Source organism: Dermacentor silvarum, chromosome 2 (assembly GCF_013339745.2).
Source record: "Dermacentor silvarum isolate Dsil-2018 chromosome 2, BIME_Dsil_1.4, whole genome shotgun sequence".
In the NCBI taxonomy this organism is placed as follows: Eukaryota; Metazoa; Arthropoda; class Arachnida; order Ixodida; family Ixodidae; genus Dermacentor; species Dermacentor silvarum.
The window spans coordinates 259,760,815-259,788,349 of NC_051155.1; the positions used below are offsets into that span (position 1 = coordinate 259,760,815).

General features: G+C 49.1%; 1 protein-coding gene across 3 annotated transcripts in view; it reads left to right on the forward strand.

Annotated features, from left to right (window-relative positions):
• Nucleotides 1-27,535, forward strand: part of LOC119443188 (run domain Beclin-1-interacting and cysteine-rich domain-containing protein-like) — a 323,250-nt gene that overhangs the window by 214,988 nt on the left and 80,727 nt on the right. For all 3 annotated transcript variants that reach the window (XM_037708354.2, XM_037708355.2, XM_049662640.1), the window contains one exon: nt 24,547-24,847. In XM_037708354.2, the coding sequence (XP_037564282.1) occupies nt 24,547-24,847 (301 nt within the window). The remainder of the gene's footprint in view (nt 1-24,546; nt 24,848-27,535) is intronic.

Sequence of the window (27,535 nt, forward strand, 5' to 3'; positions counted from 1 at the left end):
TTGTGGATGATCGTATCTCTCGGCGCCCTGCCGTTAAATTCGTACGACACAAATCACAATCCATCCTTAAGTATGTGGCCGCCTTGACTGCTAGACCTGGCTAGACTGCTGGCTGTGACCAAACAATGGCTCTGCAGGTGTACCAATCATCTGTACTCTCAGGCATGATGTATGCGTTACCATTCCTGAACGTCCCACCTAGTTTGATGGCCCAACTGGAACGTGATCATCGCGTTGCGCTTTGACTAATGCTGGGATTAGCTCATGAGGCGCAATCAGTTCCTTTACTCACTGAAGCACATCATTTACCTCTTAGGCTACAAGCAGACCAGAGAGCTCTATATCATATTGAGCGTCTGCACCGCGCATCGAATGGTCAAATGCTCCTTGATCGTCTGACTTACCGCCCGTTTTCTCGCATTGGAAAAATGGCGGCATTATTTATGAACATTACTGACATGTCTGAACCTGATGCGTCAGTTACGCCTTCATGTCCGCAAGATATCACCAAACACGTACTGCCCATTTACCTTACAATCCCTGACATGCACAAAAAGTCTGATATGCCTGTTTCGGCCATATTCCAATTGGCTCAGTCACACATGTTCGACAGATTTCTAGATTACCTTCAAATATTTACAGACGCATCTGTACACAGCAACGGTCAAGGCGCCTCTGCAGCTTTTTTCTGCCCTTCGACTCAAGTACGACGTGTATTTCATATACCCCATCCAGCCTCGTCAACAACTGCGGGGCTAGCAGCAATTAATGTTCCACTGAAATACGTGGAAGAGGAGTTAACCACACCGAAGATTGTCATATTTACGGACTCCCGCGCTGCACTTAGCAGATTACAATGCAGTCAGGATGATTGCCCAATTGTGTGCAGCATTGCTGACTCTGCCAACAAAATTTTATCACGTGGGGTATCTCTCGTTGCTCAATGGATACCTTTGCACGTAGGGATCGCCGGAAATGAAGAGGCTGATCGACTGGCTTCAACTTGCACTCATAACGACTGTGCTTGCCCTGAAATTTTGTGCAATCTTGATGACGCTCGTCTGCTGATTCGTCGCCACCTACTCAAGCAGCATCCAGACCAGCGCGTCGAAAATGGAATGTTCCCGCTGCGGTGTTCGCGGTCGAGGCTTGCCTTGTTGCGCTAGAGCGCAACTACTCAAGCTAAGGGTTGGCTGTGTGAACGTGCGCGAACGTTTATACAGACAAGGACGTGTGACCAGCTCATCGTGTACGTCTTTGGTAGCTGTGAGACACTTCAGCACCTGATATTGGAGTGTCCCGCTTTCAGTGCGCAACGCATTTCTCTAGTGAGGGACTATCATCTCCTTGGCCTGCGGTGTACGACTCTAGACGAATGTTTATACCCCAGTGGTTGTATGTGTCGACGTGATCAAGCTCATAGCGCTCTTCTTACTTTTCTAGAAACAACGAACTTAGGGGCACGTTTGTAACCCTGCAACTATTTCTTTTATGTTACATTCTTTAGTAGCGTGACCTGCAGGGACAGGCCCTACTGTATGTTGTACTTTTTTCTTTGAGATTTGTCATCTCACTCTTTCTTTCCTCTTTCCATCCCTCGTTCCTATCTTTCATTTCTATGTTTGTCTCCTCTTTTCTGAAGAGTAGGCAGACGTTGTGCCCCTTCTGGTGGCAGTTGCCAGCCTTGCTTCTCGCTGTCTCTTTCCTGTGTCTATGTTTACAAATCAAATAATAATAATAATAGTGGCAGCTGCTGTCCATATAGCAAACTTGGCCTGAAGTTTCTTGGCCAGTATAAAAGTATTAAAGGACTCTGATTCTTCACATTGCCAGTACGAAGCAAAGCCTGCGAAGCTTTCGTGTCCGCTTTGCTGCTGCAACTGATAGTGTTGCCCGCAGTGCAATGATGCTATCATGAAGAGTGCAGGCAGAGGGGAGCGAATGCTTCATCTGCCTCTTGCTTTGTTGTGTCTCCGAAACTCAAGGTTACGCGATCTCCATTGCTAAACGCATGGGAAGACAGTGCACATGAAGCCACGCCCATCTCGGCTCACCGCAATTTGCACCCACCGCAGATTACCTCCAACATAAGGTGCGTAGGCTGCGTATGCGCTCAGCCATGCGGTCGTGCTAGCAGATGCGATGCACGCTCACCTTCCTCCCTCCGCCACTTGCGTCGGAAGTGACCATCCTTTTTGGCTCACACTTTCAAGCTTTACCCTCGCACACACAGCATACAGCACACAGGGGCATGATAGGATCTTATCGCACATGAAATTTATATATAACATGATGTGAGAGGGTCTTGCTGCTATACTGCTACGTTGCTCCCAATTCGGTGGCCACACTCTGTCGCGGTGATTTGAGAGATGCGTTTGCAAGCAGCCTCATGTCATTTGATCATCTGTTTTTATGGCAGTTTGCATTTATTGCCCTCGGTATTCCTTCGTGGCGGCAGTGAAATTTTGTTATATTGAAATCGTGTACAAACATACTTTGTTATATTGAACTGCACTATACACGGTGTTAAATAGAGGATTTTGTTATATGGAAGTTTATTATATCGAGGTTTAACTGTAGTGCAAACCGATGCAGCACGGGGCACCAGATAATCTACGAAACTGTTCCAACACAAACGCGCTTTCGTCGTCACGTTGTCACTCTCATTTCTTTGTCATCCAGCTATGGTATAGTGCAGACCAGTATTGGATATATATAGTGCAGAGTGAGGCGGCCCAGTCCAGCAGATGATCTATGCAAATGCACATGTGAGCTCCAATAAAATTCACTTTCGTTTTCATGTCAGTGCCATCATTCCTTTGTCGTCAGCTTGTCGCCTTCATTTACATCATTATCATACTGTTTTTGTTGACGTGCCTTCGTCGCCATGCCGCTGCCATTGTTTCGTCGTAATTCTATCATCATTATTTTTTTGTCTTTGTCATGCCATTATTATGATTCTATTGTCTTCACGTCGTCGTGAAGTTGTCACGCTTTTGTAATTATGCAGTCGTTGGGATGCCGTCATCATCATGCAGCTGTCATCATACTGTCGTCATCACGCCGTGATCCTCCTATACATACCACTGTTCTCTCACTCTGGTATTGTCACTTCATCATCATCATTCCATCTTCGTAATTTCTCTGTCATCAATCGTTCGTCACATGCTGGAGTTTTCATGTTATTATACTTTGGTCCTCAGGCACATACTGCTGCCAACACTCTTTTGTTGTCACTCTGTCATTGTTGTTCCTTCATTGTAGTAAAGTTTGTTCTTTCTCCTTGATGTTGATCAAGTCTCTTCAAGATGATAATCGTGGTTGATGAAGCAGGAGGCCGGTTGGAGGTAACAAAACTTGAAGATTTATTGCAACGATAATATTTACAGAGTAAAATGCAGGGTTTGCAAAAGAACACTCATACAAAACACAGAAGTGAACAGCGCCTTACTCTTCCACTTCTAATGTAGAGCCTAGGACAACTGTCACTATATACAACCAACTGAGTCTTGCTGTTCTACCACCAAGTAATTGTGGCCCAGACTAGCGTTGCATCGTACGGAGTCTTACTGATCTATCAGTTTAGTGATTACAGCCTAGACTTCCTCTTTCGTACATTGTACGGAGCCTCACCGATCTATCAGTTATCCTTATTTCAGCCCAGACTGATACAGCACCTCGTCTGGATTATTATAGCTCAAAGAGATTAAAAAAAAGGGCAGTAGGGCCGTTGGCCCTTCCCACAGAAGCAATTTCCAATGAGAGTTAAATGTTTGTTAAGCCACAAACCAAAGGGATGGGCTTACTCTTAAAAGTAAATGTATTTTAAAACAACACTGTTTTCATTCTTCCTACAACTCCGTTTCCCTATCCTATTTCCACGTATTCCGTGACGGCCTCAGCAAAACACGTCAGGCACGCGCAATTTATTGCTAGGCCATCTCAAACCTCAGCGGCGTCTCTGGCCAGCAAAGGACTCGGGAGCTGGTGTCACAACACCTGTACCGCAGTCCCAATCAAAGTTTGTCCGTGTGGAAAAACATGACCGGCGGCGGCATCCGAATTCGGTGTTCACGAGGCGACGTTATACAGTAAAAGCTCGATGATACGAATCTCACGGGGTCACGAAAAATATTCGTATTAGCCGAAATTCGTATCATCGAAACAATTAAAACTACTGTCGAATCTCGATAATTCGAACTCGAAGGGGCCCGAAAATTTGTTCGAATTAAAAGGACGTATTTTTGAAGTATTCGTGCACCATAGCACGATGCACGAACGGTGCGAGTCGTGAAATATCGCGGCGCGCAAGCGCATAGCAAGCGCGGGCCACGAAACTGCCCACGCCGGCTAACGGTCGCTTCCCGATAACAGAAAACGAAGCTTCAGGGAGCGAGCGGGCGGCGCCGGCACACGGGTGCGCGCGGAGACCGTCGAAGGTGAGGGAGGAGGGCGGCAGGGAAGCGGATTTGGCCGCGTCAACTCCGCCGCTTCGGTGGCTCCCCTCGCCCTCCCTCTCAACTCCCTCGTAGCTCTCTCACCTTCGACTCCGTGCGCACATCTCCGTGCGCGCCCGCCGCCGTGCTGGCGCCAGCTTATTTTAGCCGCCCCCTGAAGTTTCGTTTTCTGCCGTTATCGGGAAGCGAGCGTTTGCGGGCGTGGCAGTTTTGTTGGCCCGACTGTGCCTCCGCCGCTGTTTCCCTCTGCGCCGCTGCCGCAGCGTGCAAGGTCAACATGTGACTAGAAAATAGAGGAGAAGGGTTCACTGCCATTTTATCCGCGTGGCTGAGACGTCGGCACTAGTGTGTGCTAAAATGTTAGAGTGTTCTAGACTGAGTGTCTAGAACACTCTAGTCGGCACGTACACACTTGTTCCGGCGCGATGCAGAAACAGCGACCTTGCAATTTGAGAGAAAAGGAAATTTCCGCCGCGGGTTCTTTTTTTTTTCCGTTCCTTCGCACGCGGCATTGAGGGGTCTCTCCTGAGCTTTTGCTCTATGGCGGTGTCGGAGCAATGCCGGTCGGAGGCGCCGCCGCGTGATTTGGCGCGCTGCTAAGAGCATTGTCGGTGCGCGGTATGTTCGAAATAAGCGTGTTCGAATTCGCTTGCTTCGCGTTGACGTTGAACGAAAGCACGTTTTTCATGATAGTCTCGCTGTGCAGCAATTGTGCTCAGTGTTGACGTTGCGAGGCCTAGCTCCTTAGCCAACTCCGTCCGCTTCCTCTTGGGATCCTCATCGACCTTTCGACGAATGTCTAATTTCTCTTTAAAGGAGAGTGCTTTCCGCTTGCGAGACATAGCTCGCTGCGACTAGGCAAAATGGCGCAAACACGAAGAACGCGGCCCGAAGCGCAGCAGCCACTCCATCTGACGGCTCGCAGAAAAGGAGGAAAAGTACAAAGCACCAGAAGCGCCACCGCTTCAAACTCTTCGCGCCCAGTCGCGGAGTCCGCGCTGTCCGGCTCCGCGCCTCCGCACCAAAAGAGAAGGAGAGAAAGCGCGTGACTGCGCGCTGTTCTCTTTCACGGCCGTCGGTGGGGCGGCGTTTATTCGTATCAACCGACGCAGGCTGAAAATCGATTCGTAACAACCGTTCTCTAGCACGTTGCAAAGTAATGGGGCTCGGCCGGGACCACAGAAAAATTCGTATCATCCGGAAATTCGTATTAGCCGTGATCGTATAATCGAGCTTTTACTGTAACGCATTCTTCACATGTGTACTGCGCCTCTACGACACGCACTGTAAGTCGTCACTCGAGACTACGTGGGCTTTTCTCATCACTCAAAAACAAGATCCAAGTGGTTGCTGCACGGATGCTTAGGGGAGTGGACCCCCACTCCGTACATGCAACAAGTAGTCAACATTACTAGGCCACTCTAAATCTTGGCAGCATCTCTAGCCAGCAAGGGACTCGGGCGCTGACGCCACAACACCGCACACAGCAGTCCCACTCAAGGTTTGTCTGTGTGGACCCATTATGACTATCAGCGGAATGCTAACTCTGTACGCACAAGACTGCATTTTCCGAATCCGTTCGCTGCATCCGCACCGCGCCCCACTGTCACGCGCCGTGCCTCGTCACCTGACACCACACGGGCCTTCCGACTCCTCAAAAACATATACAGTTGCCGCCCGGACGCGTAGGGGTGTGGACCCCTCTCTATACACATAACACGTGGGCAACTCGCAACACTGCAAAAGTATACAAAACAATCATGCAGCCTTACACCGCCTATTCTGCATGTTTGAGAGATGAGCAGCTTAAAAATTGTCATTCCTTTGTTGTCATTCCTTCGGCACATGTCCTCGCCATCATGTTGTCATTATCATTATGTCATCTTCACACTTTCTTTATCAAGGAGTTGTGAAACCTTAGTAACATGCAGTCATCGGTCGTGCTGCGATTGTCAGGCTGTTGTCCCATTGTGATTATTAGCCATTGTTATGACTAGCATTTCCACCTTATTGTCGTCATGCTGCTGTAGTCACTCTGTCCTTGTAATACTGTCAGCACAGGGAAAAATATGTCCCACTTGGCTGTATGCTTCGGCTACTGGCATCTTGCCGAGTTAACACAAGCCCACTACCCATTACCAGAGGCAAGTAAAGAAGAAATTGGTAACATTTATGCCTTTATGTTTCACTTGCCTGACTGCGCTACGTTTGATTAAACATAGCATTGATTTTGGGTCATTAACATGTTATTTGAGTAAAGTAAAATATCATTTGCGTCACATGGTGCAAACATTTCGATCATTAGCATTACGTTTCCAAAAAATTTGCTTTAAGATTTGCGTAAACACCAAGCAAAGCTTCACTTACCACCAATCCCCACATAAGCGTGAGATCTGCCGACATAAAGAAAAATGCCTGAAAATTGCCTGCACTGTGTAATTGGATATGAAACCACATTCACAATAACCTACTGTCTTAGCTAAAACTAAATCACCATTTTTTTCACAAAATGGCATCAGAACAAGTTCTTGCATAGGATGGCAACAACAATGTGCCGCTTTCAGTTTGATTACAAAAGTTTATTCAGAAGATCAGTTTGTAGTGGCCGCGAGAGGGCCACAACGGGCAGGCAAGGGTGAGCAGCGAGCGCAGCTCCGAAACCTTTCTAACCACCATACCAGTTGCACCCCGCGCCCCAGTGTCCTCCACTCTCCACCAATGGTGACGAGGGGAAAGGGCGAGCAGCCCCAAGGGCGGCTGAAGCAAAAAAAAATAAAAAAAAATAAAACCAGTTGACAGTTGGGATTCACGCCGTCGAGACGTCTCTCTCTCTCCTCCGCACGTACTCGCGTCCCAACAGTGGTGACCCGGATGAGGCTTAACGACAACCACATATCGACGCCATGGAGACTACAGCTGATGCACCAGCCATCTCCGCCGTCGACGTTAAGTTACCGCCATTTTGGACAGCTGACCCAGAACTCTGGTTCCTGCAAGTGGAATCGCGATTTGCTGCCCGATGCATTACTGTCGACCAGACAAAGTAGCACCACGTGGTCGGCAGCCTTCCACCTACAACAGCGAGCGAAGTACGAGATCTACTGGTCACTCCACCTGCAGTGAACGCGTACACAACGCTTAAGCAACTGCTCATCAGCCGCCTCACGCCATCAGAGCCTCAGCGACTGAAACAGCTGCTACACGGCACTGAGCTCGGCGACCGGACCCCTAGCCAATTGTTGCGCCACATACAACATTTGCTCGGCACGATGACCACCGACGTGGACAGCAGGCTGCTTCGGGAGCTCTTCATGCAATGGCTCCCCACAAACGTGCGGATTGTCCTTGCCTCGGCTGCCGACAAACAGCTTTCTCAGCTCGCCGAACTCGCCGACTTATTAACGGCAGTGGCTTTGCCATTCATCGCGGCGGTGCAAACAGACATGGCAATCCGCACATCTACCAACGAGCTGCAGGACATAAGGGAGCAGATCTCTCACCTTGCCGACACCGTAGCAGCCATACGGGACGGCAGTGCACGTGTGGAGCACCAGCGTGCCGTGCCGCAGCACAACCCCAGCAACTGCGACAGAGAACCTGTTGATACCACAGGAAGCATGGCAACGCGGCCTGCAAATGTATTCCACCCTGCGATTACGCGGGAAACGACCGCATCCGGCACTGAGGGCAACCAGTGTTCCGGATACCCCAGAGCGTCGTCCTTCAGTGTTCTTTCTCACCGACCGTGACAGTGGCCTGCGATTCCTCGTGAACACCGGGGCTGAGATGAGCGTGGTGCCGGCTTTGTCAACAGAACGCCGTGTCCCCTTCAGGCGATCAACAATACCACCATTGCCACTTACGGATTTTGCTCACTGCCACTGGATTTAGGTTTGAAGAAAACATTCCGATGGATTTTCATCGTGGCAGAGGGGAAATTCGCTATCCTGGGTGCAGACTTCCTTCGGCACTTTGGTCTTCTCGTCGATGTGTGCAAAAGATGACTCCACGATCCCGTGTCGCAAGCGACTGTGCAGGGCAACCCCTCAAAACACCCTCCGTTGAGTCCTACCCGGCCGGCGCCGAACATTTTGCTCGCATCCTGCACAAGTTTCCTGAACTGACGACGAGGCAGCCGCCAGCCAGCTCTGCGGCGAAGCACACGGTATGCCACTACATCTCCACCAGCGGCCCGCCCGTGCACGCGTGGCCTCGCCATCTGTGCCCAGAGAAGTTGAAAGTCGCCCGGCAGGAATTCGACCACATGCTGGAACTGGGGATCATCAGGCCCTCGTCGAGCCCCTGGGCATCTCCACTTCACATGGTCCCTAAGTCGACACTGGGAGACTGGCGCCCATGTGGAGACTACCGGGCGCTAAACCGGGTTACGACACCAGACAGATACCTGGTACCGCATATCCATGACATCACGACGAGCCTGCACGGTGCTACCATCTTCTCAAAGATAGACCTAGTGCGCGCATGCCATCAAATTCCCGTTGCTTCGGAGGATGTCCCGAAGACAGCCATCGCGACGCCCTTCTGACTATTCGAGTTCCTTCGGATGCCGTTCGGCCTCCGAAGCGCAGGTCAGACCTTCCAGAGATTCATGGACGGTGCCTTACGCGGCCTCAACTTCTGCCACGCTTACCTTGATGACCTGTTAGTTGCAAGTGGCACACCAGAAGAGCATATAAAGCACCTGCGCATCGTTTCCTAGCGCTTAGTCGAGCACGGTGTAGTCGAGCACGGTGTAGTCGTGAACATGGCCAAATGCGAGCTTGGTGTACCTGAGCTGTCTTTCCTGGGACACGTCATTTCTAGCTCAGGAGTGCGGCCTCATCCCAGCAAGATTGAAGCGGTGCAAGGATTCTCGCAGCCAAATACAAAGCGCCAGCTGCGAGAATTTCTGGGTTTAGTGAATTTCTACCACCGTTTCATCCCCCACTGCGCCCAAATCCTTCAACCTCTTCACAACCTCCTGGCCACTTCACGAAACTGCTCGGATACCCTTTCCTGGTATGACAAGCCAAGCAAATCCTTCCACAAGATCAAAGACGCCCTGGCAAAAGCCGCACTCCTTGCATACCCTAGGCCCGGCATTCCGCAGTGTGTGATGGTCAATGCCTCCGACACAGCCGTCGGTGCTGTCTTACAGCAGCTCGTCGTTGGAATCTGGCGCCCGACATTGTTTTTCTCGAGGAAGCTAACCCCGCCTGAGCGCCGCTACAGTACTTTCGGGAGAGAACTGCTGGCCATGTACGCAGCCTTCTGACATTTTCACCACTTCCTGGAAGGCGTAGAATTCTTCGTCCTTACTGACCACAAACTGCTTACCTACACCCTGCGTTCGCTAAGCTCCGACGGTGGTGCGCACATGGCGCGGGAATTGCGCCACATGTCATATATATCTGAATTCACGACAGACACCCGCCACGTCAAGGGGGGCGACAACGAGGCGGCAGATGCCCTTTCCTGGAACCCTATAAATGCCATTGTATCCACACAGCAGGTTGATCTCTCCACTTTGGCAGCAGCTCAACGTGAAGACGACGAGCTAAAGAGCCTGTTGACCGCAACCACTGCCCTGAAGCTGCAGTGGCTGCCAATTCCCGGATCCCAAGACAGAATTTGCTGTGACATAAGCATCGGCAATGCTCGCCCGTTTGTGCCTTCCAACCTCCGTCGCCACGTGTTTCAATCGCTGCAGACTCTCTCATTCAGGGATTAGAGCCACACAGAGACTGGTGACGGCAAAGTTTGTCTGGCCATTCATTAATCGTGACGTCCGGCGCTGGGCACGTGAATGTGTAGCCTGCCAGCGTTCCAAGATACAGCGACACACCTTGACAGCACTGGGAGCACTCCCAACCCCGGACTCCCGATTTGATCATGTTCACCTGGACATTTTTGGCCCACTACCACCCTGCCACGGACAGACTTAACTGCTGACATGCGTGGATGGATTCACCCGTTGGGCGGAGGCCATCCCTATCGTGGACATCACCGCTGAAACGGTTGCCAGTGCCTTCCTGTACCATTGGGTTGCCCGCTTTGGGGTGCCTTCCACGATCACAACGGACCGTGGCCGGCAGTTCAAATCCGCCCTCATCACTAGCATCACTCAGCTTATCGGTGCCACTCGCATACCTACAACGGCGTACCATCCCATGAGTAATGGCATGGTGGAACGCTTTCACCGTCAGCTTAAGGCAGCGCTCACAGCATCCGAAGAACACAGCTGGGTAGAGGCGCTCCCGCTCGTCCTTTTGGGCATATGGTCCACTCTAAAAGCAGACATTGGCTGCAGCGCCGCTGAGCTGGTCTATGGCACGACACTAAGGCTGCCAGGGGAGTTCTTTGTGCACGGCTCAGACGAGACACCTACGGCTTCCAGTGGTTACGCACTTCGTCTACGCGATATGATGAGCAAACTTCGTGCTGTGCCCCCGCGGTGTCCAGGGACGCGGGCTGTACATGTCGACCCGCGGCTCACATCGTGCCCATATGTGTTTGTGCGACATGACGCTGTTCGACAGCCTCTTCAACCACCATATGAGTCCACCATTTAAGGTCCTCCGCCATGGGGACAAGCATGTCACCATCGATAAATGCGGCCGCTAAGAGGTTGTGTCGCTTGACAGTGTCAAGCCAGCACACATGGACAGTGACGCCACCGCGGTGTCTCCGCCAAGAGAGCCCTCGCCTTCGCCAGGGCCCCCAGCTGCAGCGCAAGCTCCAGAGGTGCTCACGCGATATACGCAAAGTAGACGCTGCTCAAGAGCCCCTACTCGCCTGGACCTTTGATCACTCTGTTCAGCAACTCACTAAGGGGGGAGTGCTGTAGTGGCCGTGAGAGGGCCACAACATGCAGGCAAGGGCGAGCATTGAGCGCAGCTCCGAAACCTTTCTAACCACCATACCGGTTGCACCCCGCGCCCCCGTGTCCTCCACTCTCCACCAATGGCGACGAGTGGAAAGGGCGAGCAGCCCCAAGGGCAACTGAAGCAAAAGAAAAATAAAACCAGTTGACAGTTGGGATTCACGCCATCGAGACGTCTCTCTCTCTCCGCGCGTACTCGCGTCCCAACAAGTTCTTTTACATGCTAATCTAGTGGCAACGAAGTCGTGTCAGGAGTATTTGGAAATCACGAGAATTACATACGTTACAGGATGAACTAGCGAAGTGGCTAGTCTAGGCGTGGGCCAACAACCCACTTGCAGTTGTTGCAGAGTCGTTCAATAAATGTAGAATATTAAGCTTGCAATGGACTGTATGGAGGACGACATGCTGGGTCCATAGACAGCAACAAAGCACTGCCTTAGAGTGACAACGGTGGCAAATGAATTTATATTCTGTGAAGGTTAACTTTACTGGTATCATCTTATTCCGATAGCCAGAATCGGAGGCAAGCCACTTTTTTTTTTTTTTTTTGACAAAGAGTTTCTGCTTTATTTAGTTGTTCTAATGTGATTTACATGTTAGTTTTCGTAAAGACTGGGAGCCTGTTAGATACAGATGTGTTTTAGAATTGGGCAAATACTGCCAATGAAACAGCGATGTATTGGGCATTTTTTTTTTTTTTTGTGCCTTGCTTAGTTTGATCTACTGGCTAATTCAGTCATTTCGTTGGTCCCATGAAGATGGAATTAAAGGCTAACTACAATGAAATTTCATTTTGCCTAAATTGGTTATAAATGAGCAGCATGTACTGTTCGAGCAACTTTGGTAAAGTTGCAGGGCTTGTAACTGTATCATTTTCTTATTATCAGCATTCAAACAGCACCTACGCAGACGATGCATGCACCTGCTGTTAGCGGATAATAACGTAAGTCCCAGCACATCACCTCCAAGATGCTTCAACAAGGTGCAGAGGAACCAGGCATTCTTAGTCATGCGGCTTTTTTTAGGAGTGATAGTCACACTATTTTTAAAAGAAATTGTCAATTTTTGTGAGCTTTTTGTGACGTATCCACTCATAGTTCAAATGTAAAATTTCACACGGAATCTCCTCTATATCTACACTATCTGTAAGCAGTCTTGTGAATCTTCACAAGTCCGCTTACCACGAAATTGGATAGCTGCAAGGAGGGGAGTCTTTTTTTTTTTTAACTGATGTACATTTCAGAGTCATTGACTGCATTATGTACTCTTCGTGCCTCGTTTGGCAGAAATTTAGGCTCACGTATTATCTCAGAATGAGGTGAAAAGCCCCATAGTGGATGAAAGCATGGTAGTCCTTATAAGTAGAACCCCACTGATACATTTTTCGCGGGACCGTTAAAAAAAGTGTAAGAGCCAGGAAACGCAAGAGCTGAGAAACAGGAAATGTTGAGAAATGAGAGTAGTGGTGAACTGCACACAATTTTATTTTAATTCTTACGTTTGAAAAAAAAGTTGTAGTTTCGCCCGAATGCCGAAGCATCGATTGTGATAGCAAATTAGTAGGCAGATATACAAAGTAAGGATAGTAGCTTTATCGTCCGTATAAACTTGTAAACATTTCATTATTAACAAGCATGGTGTCAGCGCACAGAGGTAAACATGAACACATCGATCACACATGATGAGCGCGGAAACTCGCTATCAAAACCTTGGCGTGAGCAAGCGCCGTAGCAGCAGCGAGCGATGTGACCTTGTGCTGTCTATCGCTTCAACGCAAACTAAGCGCCGAGAACACACAGCATGCACAAAGCTACGAGCCGTCAACGCACCTACACTGCCTAGACTCTGCCCCCAATGCAGACCGCTTTCAGGATATGAGCCACGCAGTTGATGCCAGAGTACAACCGTGCAGGCGCGCACTTTTTCTGTGTCGCACAGCGCTTTCAAGATAGGGCACTCATGCAGTTGTCACCGGAGTAATCCCTTCCCCTCCCGTGCCTTGCGCACGGCAGAACAAGCGCCATTCCGCCCTGCCTTTCTCCCCTCGCGCGTGCAAGATCGAGCCGCAATCGTCGGCTGACCCTTGCACGTTTTCACTCGCACATACTGCATACGACGCGCGGTGATGGCGTTATCGCCAGTTATGCGCCAAAACCAGGGGCGCTATAACGTAAAATGATTCCAAACTGTTTTGTTTGTACGTCTTGCGTGCGCGCATGTTTGTGAGTGTGTGCATGCGCGCATTCCCCGTAGAGCCCTGATATGCTATTTGTTGCCAGATGAAAATGATGCAGCGTGGATATTGTGACCCAGTGTGTCTCGTCGTCCGTATGGCGTGTTTCTTGTTGGTTTATTTGTGCTATCACTTTTTTTTTTTTGTCACGAATTCTTAGGCAAAGTGATTTCTGCACTTCCATGTGAAAATTATTGAAGAATTTGTGTTAATACTCGAATGATATTCAGAAGTAAGTTCATGACAATAATTACACCTCATGATTTTATTTGACTGCGGAAAATCGTCAAAAAAAGCACCAACATTGTGTATGTCATTGTCACATTGCAAAAGTAGGGTTCCCAAATCTATGGAGGAAGGAAAAGACTAATGGCCACAGCTCTCTTCAAAATACCTTTATTTCCAGAACAAATGCCACAAAAATATATAGCACACTAATTAACAGATGCATTTCTTTCTGCAAGCCTACTTGCACCTCCTTAGCTTAAGGTGTTTCATCTGTTCACCATTTGCAAGACCTCTGTCTGTTTAGAGATTTCATATAGAACCGAAGGCGCAACAGCACATAAAATTTGAGCACTCTAAGCGTGAGTTCCTTATTGTGTACGCAACAACCAAGCTTGGGCAGCTCCACACCTTCGAGAAAGATAGCAAATTCTGACGTGCTTGCCGCTGTTGTTTTCCTTGTGCTGAAAAATACTGTGAAGAAATCTTCAAGCACGCTGACTAAACTCGCCAGGCATCCAGACGGGTATATTAGACCGCCGGTCAAATTTTTTAATGAAATAATTTCTCCTGCCATTGCTGGACGTGCTTTGGAAATAGACAGGCATTTGGCACAACCTTTGCAGCTAGTTTTCTGCAGAGTCTTGCAGGCTACATACCCGCGATATAATGGCTGAGGCGACTAGAACTATTGGGAATTACGTAGCCTCCGTGATCTTCTGGTGGAAGAGAGTCCAGTGTCGCTTCAGCGTCATTGATGTTTCCTTCATCGACGAGCCTGTCAAGTGTGTCGATTGCACTGGAGAGAACATCTGTTTGGCTGCTGTCACCTAACAGTGAACTAACCACCTCAGGACGACAGTTACCTGCCTTTGGTGGCTTTGCCAAATTATAAAAGGCAAGTGCATTTAAAGTGCAAAGAAATTGTGCTGGTGTTTGGTGGTCATTCGTGCCGTTCGGCTGTCTCACAATTGCAAAAGGTTTTCTAATTTGCCCACGCCTAATCTTGAAGTCATGATGTATTTGAAATTACACTTTAAAGAAAGGTATTCCACGAGTTCAAGGGTCGACTGCAATGTTACACGGAGCCTTTCTGCTATGCTTTTACTTAAGAAGACGTTTTTCTGGGCATGGGTCTCTCAGTTGTCCATAAAATCAAGGAACTCCTTTAAAAATGCAGTTTTGGCTGAGTTTGGTTTGAAAGCTGTCTTTGGTGTCCGTGAGGTCATTAACTTGATTAGTTTGGACATTCTTGAAATGAATGCTTCTGTCTCGGACGCTGAGCCATAGGCCTTCTGAACTTGCTTGCAGAAAAAGAACAATCTGTTAAGCACTTCGTCGCTGAAAAGACGCAGGGCAGGCCCAACTCTCATTTTCTCGAACGCGTTTGGGAAAAGGTGTATTCTGTTAATGTGGGGCATTACCTTTAGCGTTACAATTTAACGCGACAGCGTTAAGGGCCCCATGTCGCAGAAAATCCGGCGTCGGCAAGCGGCGTGCGATGCGGGTGGCAGAAAAAATCCCCAACCACCCCGACTGCGCAGGCCCTCCACGTGGTGCTAGGTTTTGCTGAACGAAAATTGAATTTCTCACAGTGAAATCTGTCAGGAAAATGGTAAAGTACGACTTTAGCATTCGGCATCGGATTCTCCGTCGGACTGTTTGCCAATCGGCGTCGGATTGTAATTTGAATGTATGAGAAAACCTAATTCTGCTACGAGGAAACTCAAACACGAACCCTTTTCCCAACATTTCTACCAGACCTATAGCCACACGTTGCGATGCGAACGGGTCCCAATAACGCTATCGCGTTCTACTCTTAAAGGCGAAGCTTAAGCTTCCTCTAATTCACTGTCATTTCTCCATGCTTCCCTTATGAAGTCTGTATGCATGCGACCTTTTTGGTGTGTTGAATCCCCTATTCAAAAATGCGTTGCGCACATTCTTTACTAAGTGGGAAAAATTGGAAAAGAAGTGGAGGGCCCGGCTGTCATCTGCTGGGTGAGGACACTTGCATCGGATGTCTGCAGCAAAGCCTGCATGTTTCATGAAGTGCAGTGAAAGAGAAAATATTTATATTTATGACAATACACAGTTACAAATGGTGCTCGTCTGCATGGGGCAAAAACCTATCGAATTGATACACTCGAGCCTTATTATAACACCCTCATTAGATAACTCCCACTTTGTACAAACAACATGATTACCGTGTGAAGAATTGTACAACAAATATATACAGTGACCTGGCTGCCGTGCCAGTTCAGTTGAAATGACTGGAACGAATTGCGATGCAGCTTTGTCATATACTATCCCGGTTCACCAGGCACATATAAAACGCAGATGAATATCTCTGCTAGCTTGCAAGCCCGAAAAAAGGCGGAAGAGTGTTGGCAAAGCCGTACTTCGGACAGGAGGGCGTCTGTAAAATCCCTTTCTCTGGTGAAACTCGATGTTTATGTTGTCAGCTTGTCTTTGTACCAACACCTCATAATTTTTGGTTGTCCATGTATGGTGGGCAATTGCCTGTGCTCACTGTTGCTAAATAACTTTCGTGTTCGTCACATCTAAGAGAAACGAAGGATGACCCCCCCCCCCCCCCCCATTTTCTCGCAATTGTCGCTATAATTAAAACACAAATTTGCAATAACAATAGAGAACCGTGCAAACAAGCCCTCTTGTGTATTATTGTTTATTTTTGAGGGGGAGGGGTTGGGGAGGGGGCTATATATATATATATTGTTTACTTTTATTGTTTATTTTACAGTGAATATGAGCACTATGGCTGGTGTCGTAAATTGCTAGACTTGTGGACGGCATAGAAGCATGGTATGAATAAAAGCGCACATAAAGCATACCTTTTATTCCAAAGATCTTCCACATGCTACGGTTCCAACTCGCTGCATCACATATGAGTCCGTCTACTTTAAGTCCTGCCTCCTCACACAGCAGTGTGGCTTTCAGCATTATTTTTGCCAGGACGGTCGCCTTCACATTGCTTTTTGAGACGAAAACTCCTAATCCATTTTCCTGCAACAATGCAGTATATGTGAACTTGTAGTTGGTCAGTTGCGAAATGGTACAAAAGCATTTAACAAGCAGCACGCTGTAAAAAACAATGTTTTCCGCTTGAACCAACTCGAATCCTTGCCTAACAAATTCAAGTTTCGCTCCATGGGCATGCAGGTCAATCGCAGCATTACTCTGGTGGCGTCATTGCAGAAGCGTACCCGCTTCTCCCATTGCTTTTCGCTGCAGATGGCACACTGCCCCATTCCAATACACCATACTTTTGGTGGCCAATCCTATCGTCAAGCCACCAAGCCAAGTGACATGAAAGGTCAACATGGCCGCTCGGGCCGGCGCTGGGTGGCAGTTCGCAACGCATGATGCGGGAATGGTCCCACACTCACGATGCAACAGCGGGGTTACCAATGCTTTAGGTCCCATGGGAGCTATGCCAGGACCGGCCGAAAATGACTTATCAGCCAGGAAAACGCAGCGCCCGGGAACGTAGCCGCGGGTTTCTACTTAATTGGTGGGATTTATCAAATTTATTGCACGGTGTGTAAACATTAATATTGACAAGACTGGCACATGCTTCAATGACTGAGCACAGGAACACGAATTAGTAATGCCATGTCATATTTACTGGCACACTGTGGAGCCTGCACGGTTGCATTAGTGACAAGCAGGAAATGCCTTCTTCTTGAAGGGTATCCCTGTTTAGACATGTGTAACACTGCTTTTTTGCTTATGTGTTTTTATCTTCGTGTTTTTTTTGTCTTTCTTTTTTTTTGCACTTGCTGCACATTGTGTTCGCATATGTACAGTGTAGACCGCTTATAACATAAGTCGCCGGAGTCGTGAATATCTGCGCTATAAGCGGTACCGTACTATAACCAACACAACGATTTTCAAGCCCTGCACGTATGCAAAACATGTAGACCAAGCAGCCGCGCGTATCCGAGAATCGAAGCGTGCGACTGGGAGTTCTGCATCCATTTAAATTTACGAACGTTGAAAGCGTAATGTCCAAGTACCCACAATTTTCGCATGGAGCAGACAAAGTAATAATAAAAAAAATGTTGCAGTTTCGCCCGAAAGGCAAAGAATCAATTGCAATAGCAAATTAGTAGAGAGCCATAAGGAGCAGGGATAGTAGTTTTATCGGCTGCATAAACTTGACGCATTCGCTTGCTAACTGAATTAACAAGCATGGTGTCAACGCACTCAAGCAAACATGAATAGACTCGATGACTGCAGACAACCAATGTCGACATATGGGCGTGGGGAAGCGTGCTTCACTCCCCCGCGTGCTTTCACTCGCACATATGGCGCGCGGCGACGATTTTATCGCCCTTGGACTCATGCTCCACGTCTCATGCTCCTCCTCCGCATCGCCCTCGTTGATCTCGATCCTCTCCCATCGGTGGGAGCATCTCGTTGCAAAGCGTGCTCGCTACCGCCCTTGTCGGCGAGATTTTCCCTTGGAAGCCGCATTATAACCACTATTTCGTCTCACATGGCTGCACTGTAAGCGGTATGTGTATACATGGAGTTCTATGGGAGGGTAAACGGGAGTTGGAAAAGGCCACGTTGTAGCCAGTTCTGCACCATAAACGGTTACATTATAAGTGGTCTATACTGTATATTCACAAATGTATGTGGTCGGATGACCAACCGACCAGAGGTCGTGGTGGGCTTGGCAAAAAAAGATTGCTTTAAAGAACAATTTAGCATACTGGCCTTGAGTCGCAGTGGTTCTTTTGTAGCTGAAAGCTGAGACCATTTATGCTCCGTGATGTGGCAACTAGGTTGTAGTTTCATTTTCGCAAACATAGCATTTCTAGAAATAATTAGAACATAACTGACACAATGTGAGCTTTGGCCACTTGTATTTTTCTCTGTAATGCTTGACAATAACTTGCTGTTTAATGCGCTTTTTTAATTTTTGATCACTTTTCTTCGTGCCAATTGCACACCTTTGTAGGTACACACAATTTTTTGCCATCGGCTCATGGTTAACAGCTCCTCTTACAACCCAGTTGTGTAGTGAAGACGAATGCCCAATGCTGCAGACACATCGCCAGTCGTCTGGGAGGCGCGAGCTCGAGATTCCCTGACCTGCTCTGGTTGAGACACGCTGCCTGCTGCTCTCGTATTCACATTAGATTCTAGTGGAGGTGCTGTAGTTTTCCCCCCCAACCTGGAATTACGCACCCGAACTCTGCTGTCCGTCATGCCTGACGACCCCAGCCCAACATCCCCACCGGTTACTCCAGCCATCGTATGTGCCGGTGCCCAGCGTCAGCGGGATCCTGACATCTTCAGCGGCACCAATGAGAAAGACGTTAAAGATCGGCTTGAATCGTATGAGCGCGCCAGCAACACCAACAAATGGGACGATCCCCTCAAGCTCGGCAACGCGATCTTTTATTTATTGGGTGTCGCCAAGCTGTGGTTCAAAAACCACGAAAACAATCTACGCACGTGGGCTAGCTTCAAAACCGGCATCGCCCTGGTGTGCGCAAACTTCGCGCTGAACAACGCCTACGAAGCCGATCCCAGGAAACTGGTGAAACATTCACCAGCTACATAGAGGACATCGTCGACCTCTGCCGGCGTGTCAACCCGACGATGGCGGAGGTTGACAAGGTACGTCACATCATGAAGGTCATTTCCGACCATGCCCTTCATATGCTGCTGTCCAAAAACCCAGGCACTGTTTCTCAGGTCATTGAGCTTTGCAAGAGCTTCGACGAGCTCTGCAGACAGCGTCTTCTCACGCGGCGCCCACCTGTGTCCGACGAAACCCTTGTGAGCATGACCGCGGCTCCTGAGATGGACTCTCTGCTTTGCCAGATAAAAGAGTTCGTCCGTGCTGAGGTTGCTCGTCAGCTTTCGCTGCTGTCCTAAGCCACGCCAGCTTCCTCGCCTTTGCCCGCCAACCTTCGCCAGGTCATCCACAAGCAAGTTTGCGCAGCTCTCCCTTCTGCCCGCGAGACTCCGTCGGTGCCGACTCCCATTGGTTTTCCCGGGGTGACTACACCTCTCAGCTATGCCGAGGCTCTCGCGCGGCCACCACCTCAGACCTTTGCGCCATTCCCATCAGTCTTGCCGCTGCGTCCAGCCCCTGACTTCGTTCAGCCGTGGTACCCACACAGCAATGGACAATGGCGCACTCCTGAAAACTGTCCAATATGTTTTGTGTGTGGTCTACCTGGCCATGTTGCACGATTTTGCCGTCGCCGTGCAACATCCAACCGCCGCAGCTTCGACAACAAACCATACCTTTCACCGTACCGGTCGTCCTCCGCATCTCCGGAAGCCTGGCCAGATGTCTTCCTACTCGGACCACCGCCCTCTTGTTTTCTTCTGCTCGCTTTCGCCGATGCGTCGTCGTCCTTCTACGCCAGAACGGGAAAACTATCGTTCGTATTTTCCAGTCTATAAGTCGCACCTTTGTATAAGACGCATCCCCCTCAAAACGGCAGTTTTTCTGGGGAAAAACGTATATAAGTCACACCGGTGTATAAGATGCACCTCTTCGTTCAGTAAGCGATTTGAAAAAAATTACAGTGACGTTTCACTCCGTGAACGCGGGTCACGCGCAAGCGTATGGGTGCCTATATATTTCCACTCCAGGCGCATTTCTGCCGTCGTGGTTGCCGCGATGTTCCGTATAAAGTCCAAGGGCGATAACACCGTCCCCGCGCGCTGTATGCTGTATGTGCGAGTGAAAGCGTCCGACGGTGAGCCGAATCGCACACAAGGAAGGAAAGCAGGAAGGCAGCGTGGGAGGGAGGGGGGGCTTGTACCTCTGCGTAGTTTGCGCAGCGGCACGGGCCGTATCTTGACAGTGATCTGCAGATTCGACGAATTCAGGGTCGGCCGACTCGCAGTCGGCCTGCGACTGCTTGCGTTGCTGCTCCATCCTTCTCACACGGCGCCCAGGAACTCGATCACAAGAAGAACGTACCCACCACCTCGATAGTGTGCACAGAACCCACAACAATTAAATCAACCAGCGCGCTTCGCGTGGCCATAACATCGAATCCGATTTTGACTGCAGTTTTTCCGGAAAATAAACGTACATAAGTCGCACCATTCTATAAATCGCACCAAAAAAATTCAGAAAGAAAATGCGTCTTATACACCGGAAAGTACGGCAATTGCCGCAGTTCCAGAGGCAAGAACTGCATCACCCACGAACAGACCAAGGCCTCTCCCTTCTCCGACTAATGTTATTGATGTATTTGTGGACGGCGTCGCTGCACTCGCCCTCGTAAACACTGGTGCCGCAGTTTCAGTTATTAGTGCCAAACTTTGCCGTTCGCTCAGAAAAGTTACGACGCCACTGTCAAACGTATCACTTCTAGCGCAGACCGCGTCACACCAGCAGCTGCGTGTACTGCTCGCGTTGTGATCAATGGCCTCCTCTACATCGTCGAATTTTTGGTTCTGTGTTCTTGTTGCCACGATGTTATCTTGGGCTGGGACTTCCTTTCCACTAATAAGGCCGTCATCGACTGTTCTCGTGCTGAAGTGGAATTTCAAATGCTGTGTCATGCCTCACTCCTTGACGCTCGTGAACCTGAAGATAAAGTATTTGTCGCCAAAGATGTTACAATTCCACCGCAGTCATCTGCCCTTGCCACAGTGTCATGCAACATTGTTGTTGATGCTAGCGCACTTTTTACGCCATCTGCAATTTTCGCTCGTCGCAAATGTTCCCCGCTGCCTTTCACCCTTTTGGACGTTCATGCCGGCATCAGCAGACTGCTCGTCGCCAACCGATTGTCCTGTCCTCTCACTTTGCTTCGTGGGGAGTGCGTTGGCTGTGCCCAGTGTGTCGACCCTGCTGCCATCATTGGCATGCCAACAGGTTCCATCACCACTCATGAGGTCGCCGGAGTGATCTGTAACCCCGCGCAGGAGCCGACTTCGCCCGATGTTTTACATAGCTCGATCGCCGACACGTTGACTGTTTCCCAATGCGCCCAGCTTCTACGCCTTCTCGATAAGTTCCGTTCGTCTTTCGACTGCCAGCATGTTCCCTTGGGCCGCACATCAACTGTTTGTCATCGCATCGACACGGGTACCAGTGTGCCACTGCGACAAAGACCATATCGTGTATGCGCGACAGAGCGCTGTGCTATCGACGACCAAGTAGCTGACATGCTAAAGCACAGCGTCATTCAGCCTTGGGATAGCCCCTGGGCATCTCCCGTTGTTCTTGTTAAGAAGAAGGATGGATCGATTCGATTCTGTGTCAATTACCGTTGTTTTAACAAAATAACTCGTAAAGATGTTTACCCTCTTCCGAGAATTGACGACGCCCTTGACTGTCTCCTAGGCACAGAGTTCTTCTCTTCTATCGACTTACGCAGCAGCTATTGGCAAGTCCCCATGGCACCCGAAGACCAACCTAAAACGGCCTTTGTAACACCAGATGGCCTATATGAATTTCGTGTCATGCCTTTCGGACTTTGCAACGCCCCCGCAATATTTGAGCGTATGATGGACAACCTTTTGCGTGGTCTCAAATGGAAAACGTGCCTGTGATACTTTGATGGTGTGGTAATTTTTTCGCCTGATTTTCCCACCATCTCGGTAGGCTGGAGGAAGTGTTACAGTGCCTAACTGCCGCCGGCCTTCAGCTCAACCTGAAGAAATGCCACTTTAGCGCAAGTCAGCTCATCATCCTTGGCGATGTAGTATCTGAACACGGTAGTCTTCCTGAAGCCGCCAAGCTCCGTGCAGTTGCTGATTTTCCCAAACCTTCCTCCGTAAGATAACTTCGCACCTTCCTTGGCCTGTGTTCTTACTTTCGCCGCTTCATTCAAAATTTTGCTTCCATCACCGCTCCTTTGAATGAGCTTATACGGAGCGACTTGAACGATTACGCCTGGTCCTCCGCTTGTGATGATTCCTTCCAAGAGTTGCGTCGTCTACTGACCCGACAGCTCTGACCGGTAGCGAGCACGCTTCTCAACAAGGTGCGCCCAGCGATGGGAGAGGAGATCAACGAGGGCAATGCGAAGGAGGAGCATGAGATGTGGAGCATGAGTCCAAGGGCGATAAAGTCGTCGCCGCGCGCCGTATGTGCGAGTGAAAGTGCGCGGGGGACGCACACTTTCATGGAGAGCGAACGCACAGCGGAGAGCAAACGCGACTTCCATCGCGTGAAAGGCTGTGGGGGTAAGGGAGGGGGGGCGACGCTGTGCTGCCTGCAGCACCAAATGAGTATCTTGCAACCGGGCGCAAGGGGAACTGGCAACGCAATCTCCCACGTGAAAGGAGCAAAGCGGGAAGGAAGCACGGGAGGGAGGGAGGGGTGGGGGGGGGGTGGCTTCTACTCTGCCAATAAGTGCGTGTGCGCCTGTGCCGACTGTCGGTGTTGTCGCGCGCACCGTATCTTGAAAGCGATCTCCACACGGCTCTGACCTCTGAAAAGGGGCCGACTGATTCAAGCATTTTTAAAGAGGCCCTTAACCAATTTTATCGAAGTCAAGAAATGCGTTTGAAGTTAAAATAGGATATTTCAGAAATACATTGCCACAAAAAGTACTTTGATGCGTTTCGCAGAAGCGGATGCAATCAAACATCCCCTTCGCAGTGCTTCCGCTCCTTCTTCAATGAATTGCACTGCGAAGGCTACGGTGGAGCGGGGCATGCTCACAACGCTTCACCTACTCAAAGTCACCGTGGCGTGCAGTTAAAGTTTGATTGTGGTTGTTCACGTAGACGTGACTACTTCAGGTTCTGGCACCTACAACGCGCCAAACATAAAGCTTTAGCCAAATGCGTTTTTCCTCAGCGAGCCACAGTGTGCTCAGCCAGCGGACATGTTGTGGCACTCTGCGGCGGCTGCGGTATCGACACTATGTGGCAGACCGCCTCTACATGCAACTGTAGTGTGTATGCGCAGCGTTTGCTTTGTGTGCGACGGGGCTTTAGTGTGCACTCGCACTCATATGCTCCCGTCTGGCCATGCTACATGGTGCAGATCTGCTTTGTCCTGCACCAACTTGACCGACGGATAATATCCGCATCCAACTTGCACATATTGAAGCACTATCAATAGCTCAATATGAAGCGAAATCTGCTAAGGTGTCTAACCAGGAGCGGCCAGGAGTGAGCGCGCCCTGGCAGGCGTGTGTGCAGTCTCACCTTGAGTTTCGCATGGTTTGAGGCTAGTTGAGTGTTCAAAACTAGTCGAAGTTAGCGATACCTGATGGGGCTACAACACCTATAAGCAGGGTGGCCAAAGTTTAATTCCTACGCTGGCAGCCGTGGCTGAGCGGGAGCAGACGAAGGTCGGCTTCTTCCAGGGGGTGCATAATTTTTATAGAAATTCAAAAGCAGATTTTTGCTTACTTCAGCCTGTTGCTTATTAAACTGCGTCACTAAATATACACAGTAACAGTAGGAAGAAGTGCACTGATCCAAACACCCTGCTTGACTGATGTCAGCTATTGGCCAATAGCAGCCATGTATGGAAATCTGCTATATTATGAAATAAAGCATCCAGAAAAGAGTGAGGAGCAGGCTTCTGTTGAAAAAGAACGTTTGAGAAAAAGGTAACTTTATACTCCGCCTGTGAGCTCCACACACACTGCATGACTGCGAAATTTAGCTGAGATGTTCACAGCAGCATATGCTATCTGCGGACTGGGTTCTTTCAATAAGTCCGAGGGGTGGTTCAGGACCCTTTTAATATTTGCTGAACTAACTCTGTGCAGCTCAGCTGAGCCGCCTGCGCTACTGTGAGTACCTGGGCAAGCTGTTCTGCCATTGTTGCCATAGCAACAGCCGGGCAGTGATCCCGGGACGCGTGCTACAGCGCTGGGACTTCTCACCTCATCCGGTGTCCAACTTTGCTCGCGACTTGCTTGACCGCATGGCTGTCGACCCTCTGTTCAACGTGCACGACCTGAACCCAAGCCTCTTCCGGAGGGTCAAGGCGCTGGACCGGATAAGGCAGTGTCGCATTGCACTGCACTACCTGCAGCAATACATCCACTGCTGCCGGCATGCCACACAGTGAGCCTCCTTTTGTTTGTAATAGCTTTACAAGGATCCTTTTCATCTACATTCTGGAAAAAATTCATGCAGAAACTCCACTGGAATTGTCTTAAGTGTGCATAAGCATTGTGCCACTTGCTCATCTCCACGCAGCGCAGTGTATATGAATCTTATCAAACTTGATCCAACCAGCATAAACACTTATCAAGCTTTATTGGTCATTATCAACCTTATCGGGCTACATCTGACCCTTATCAACCCTTATCTGTTATCACCTTTATCGGACTCTATCAGACCCTACGAACCCTTATCGCTCGTTATCAACCTGTGAAAGTGGATGTCCAGCGAAGCTGTTGCAAAACCACCAATACAATTGCTGAGGGGGATATGCAGTGCTTTATTGATGGTTCAGATGTTTGTTTTCAGCTTGTTCTTTATTGAAACATATGCAGTTCTGTGTGTTGTGTGGGTAATTTAAATGAATTTACGCACTGCTTCACTTGCATGTAGCCTCAGCCTTATGGGGGTAGGAGCCATTGCATTCGTCTTACATGACGGATGGACAGGTTTCCTCGTTGGGTAAGCATAGAAATGCTTACGCATTTAAAATTCATGCATGTTTATTTTGACGCAGCAGAAGTATTTCGTGACCATTTATGCTGGGAATTGATGCCATGAGCTGTTTCGAATTGGAACACAAGAGGAAGAAAAGCCACGGCACTAAAATTTCTAAAGAAAAAATACTCATATAGTACATCACTGTGAAATTAATTTTTCGTAGCCTCTTTCTAAAGTAAAGTTCGTATAATTTTATTGAATTTTACATTGCTTTATTTAGCACATGAAATAACCAGAACATGCAGCATATTTATGATTTTTTCAAGAAAGAACAGTAATTCATTATAGCCTTGTTGCGAGCTTTGAAAGAATGTATACTGGATGTTAAAGATGGTTTCAGAGCCAAGAACATAACTTTCCATCAGACAAGCATAGACGGACTGTGCTCCCTCTCTTGGAGGTAATCTGTGATGGGTGCAAAGTTTGGGCGAGCTGAGATGGCTGGTGGCTTCATGTGCGCTGCTTTCCTCGGCACCTTTTCGAGTTTTGGAGACACATTGAAGGGAGAGGGTAGATGAAGCGTTTGCAACCCTATGCCTGCGCTCTTCGTCACGCCAGTGTTGTGGTAGCGAGTGATCACGATCATCATGTGAGTTCTGTTCATGTTTGCCTTTGCATGCGTGACACCATGCTTGTTTATTTAATTAGTAAGAGAATGTTTACTGCAATTCATACAGCCAATAAAACTATGACCCTTCGTGTAGTTGTCTAATACAGTTAAACCTGGATACAGTTAAACCTGGATATAACGAAATTGACAAATTCCCGAAAAACTTCGTTATAAAGAGGATTTCGTTATATGCAGGTTTGGCCCGAAAATTCGAAAAAGAAACGCCTACCGTATTTACTCGATTCTAACGCGCCCTCGATTGTAACGCGCACCCGTTTTCCGTTTTCGTCGACGCACTCGTCCTTGGAATGTCACACCAGGTACTGGATGCGTGGACGCGTGTCGTTTTGCACAAGCGCGAGGCATCGGAAACCAAGAACGAGCGTCACGATGGCGTCGTAGCGTCGTATAGGGTTACAGTAGAACCCTGCCGTTGCGTTCCCGGGTGCTGCGTTTTCCCAGCTGTTACGTTGTTTTCGGCCGGTCCCGGCAGAGCTCCTGTAGAACCCAATGCATTGGTAACCCCGCTGTTGCGTCGCAACTGTGGGACCGTTCCCGCATCGTACGTTGCAAGCTTCCACCCCGCGCTGGCCCGAGCGGCTATTTTGACTTTTCATGTCACTTGTACAGTGTCTAGAAGGGGGAGGTAGAGCAACGACTGCGGCGGAGTGTTGCAAGCAATCATGACAGCAGCGGCGGCGCTGCAGTCGACAGCAAGATAGGGTTCCTTGATGCGTGCGCCCCCCTCCGCCGCCGTGGAGGGTGGAGACAACCGCGTCGTCTGCTACGGCGTCTGCCATTACGATGCCCTCTCCGCGCAGGCAGCCTATAGCCAGGATAGGCAGCAAGCGGTGCTTTGCACAGCTGCACATAGAGTTCGTTATGTAAAATGTGTGGCACTTTAACGATATGACGAGAACACAAAGTTTTCGCATCGGCAGTGTGAAGGTCTCCGATTTACGTTCTGTAATATTTATTTTTAGAGCGGAATTTGCAGCCGGTCTCACTGGCAGCGGAAGGCTACCATCCAAGCCAGCTGCGTAAACACCATAAAAACGCGTCTTGTTGGGCTATATATTGGTTAAACGTGCGAAACACACACACACACACATGCACGCACGCACGCACGCACACACACACACACACACACACACACACACACACACACACACACACACACACACACACACACAGAGAGAGAGACAGACAGAGAGTCCCATCGCATTTCGTTGTGTCAGTGTTTGGTGCCTTCAACGAAATTGTAAAAAAAACATACCCTGCATGCTGCAACGCAGGGTATTCTGAATGTTTTTATTTCGTTTACCGTCCTGTAAATGTGCTGATGGGTAAAAATTGTTGAATACATGTCAGATGATATGGTGCTCTACATATGGCTTTTGTGGCATTAAATCATGGCTCTCATGCAGACATTGACTATGAAACCTTGTTGAGCATGTTTTCCGCAGCAATATAGCGTA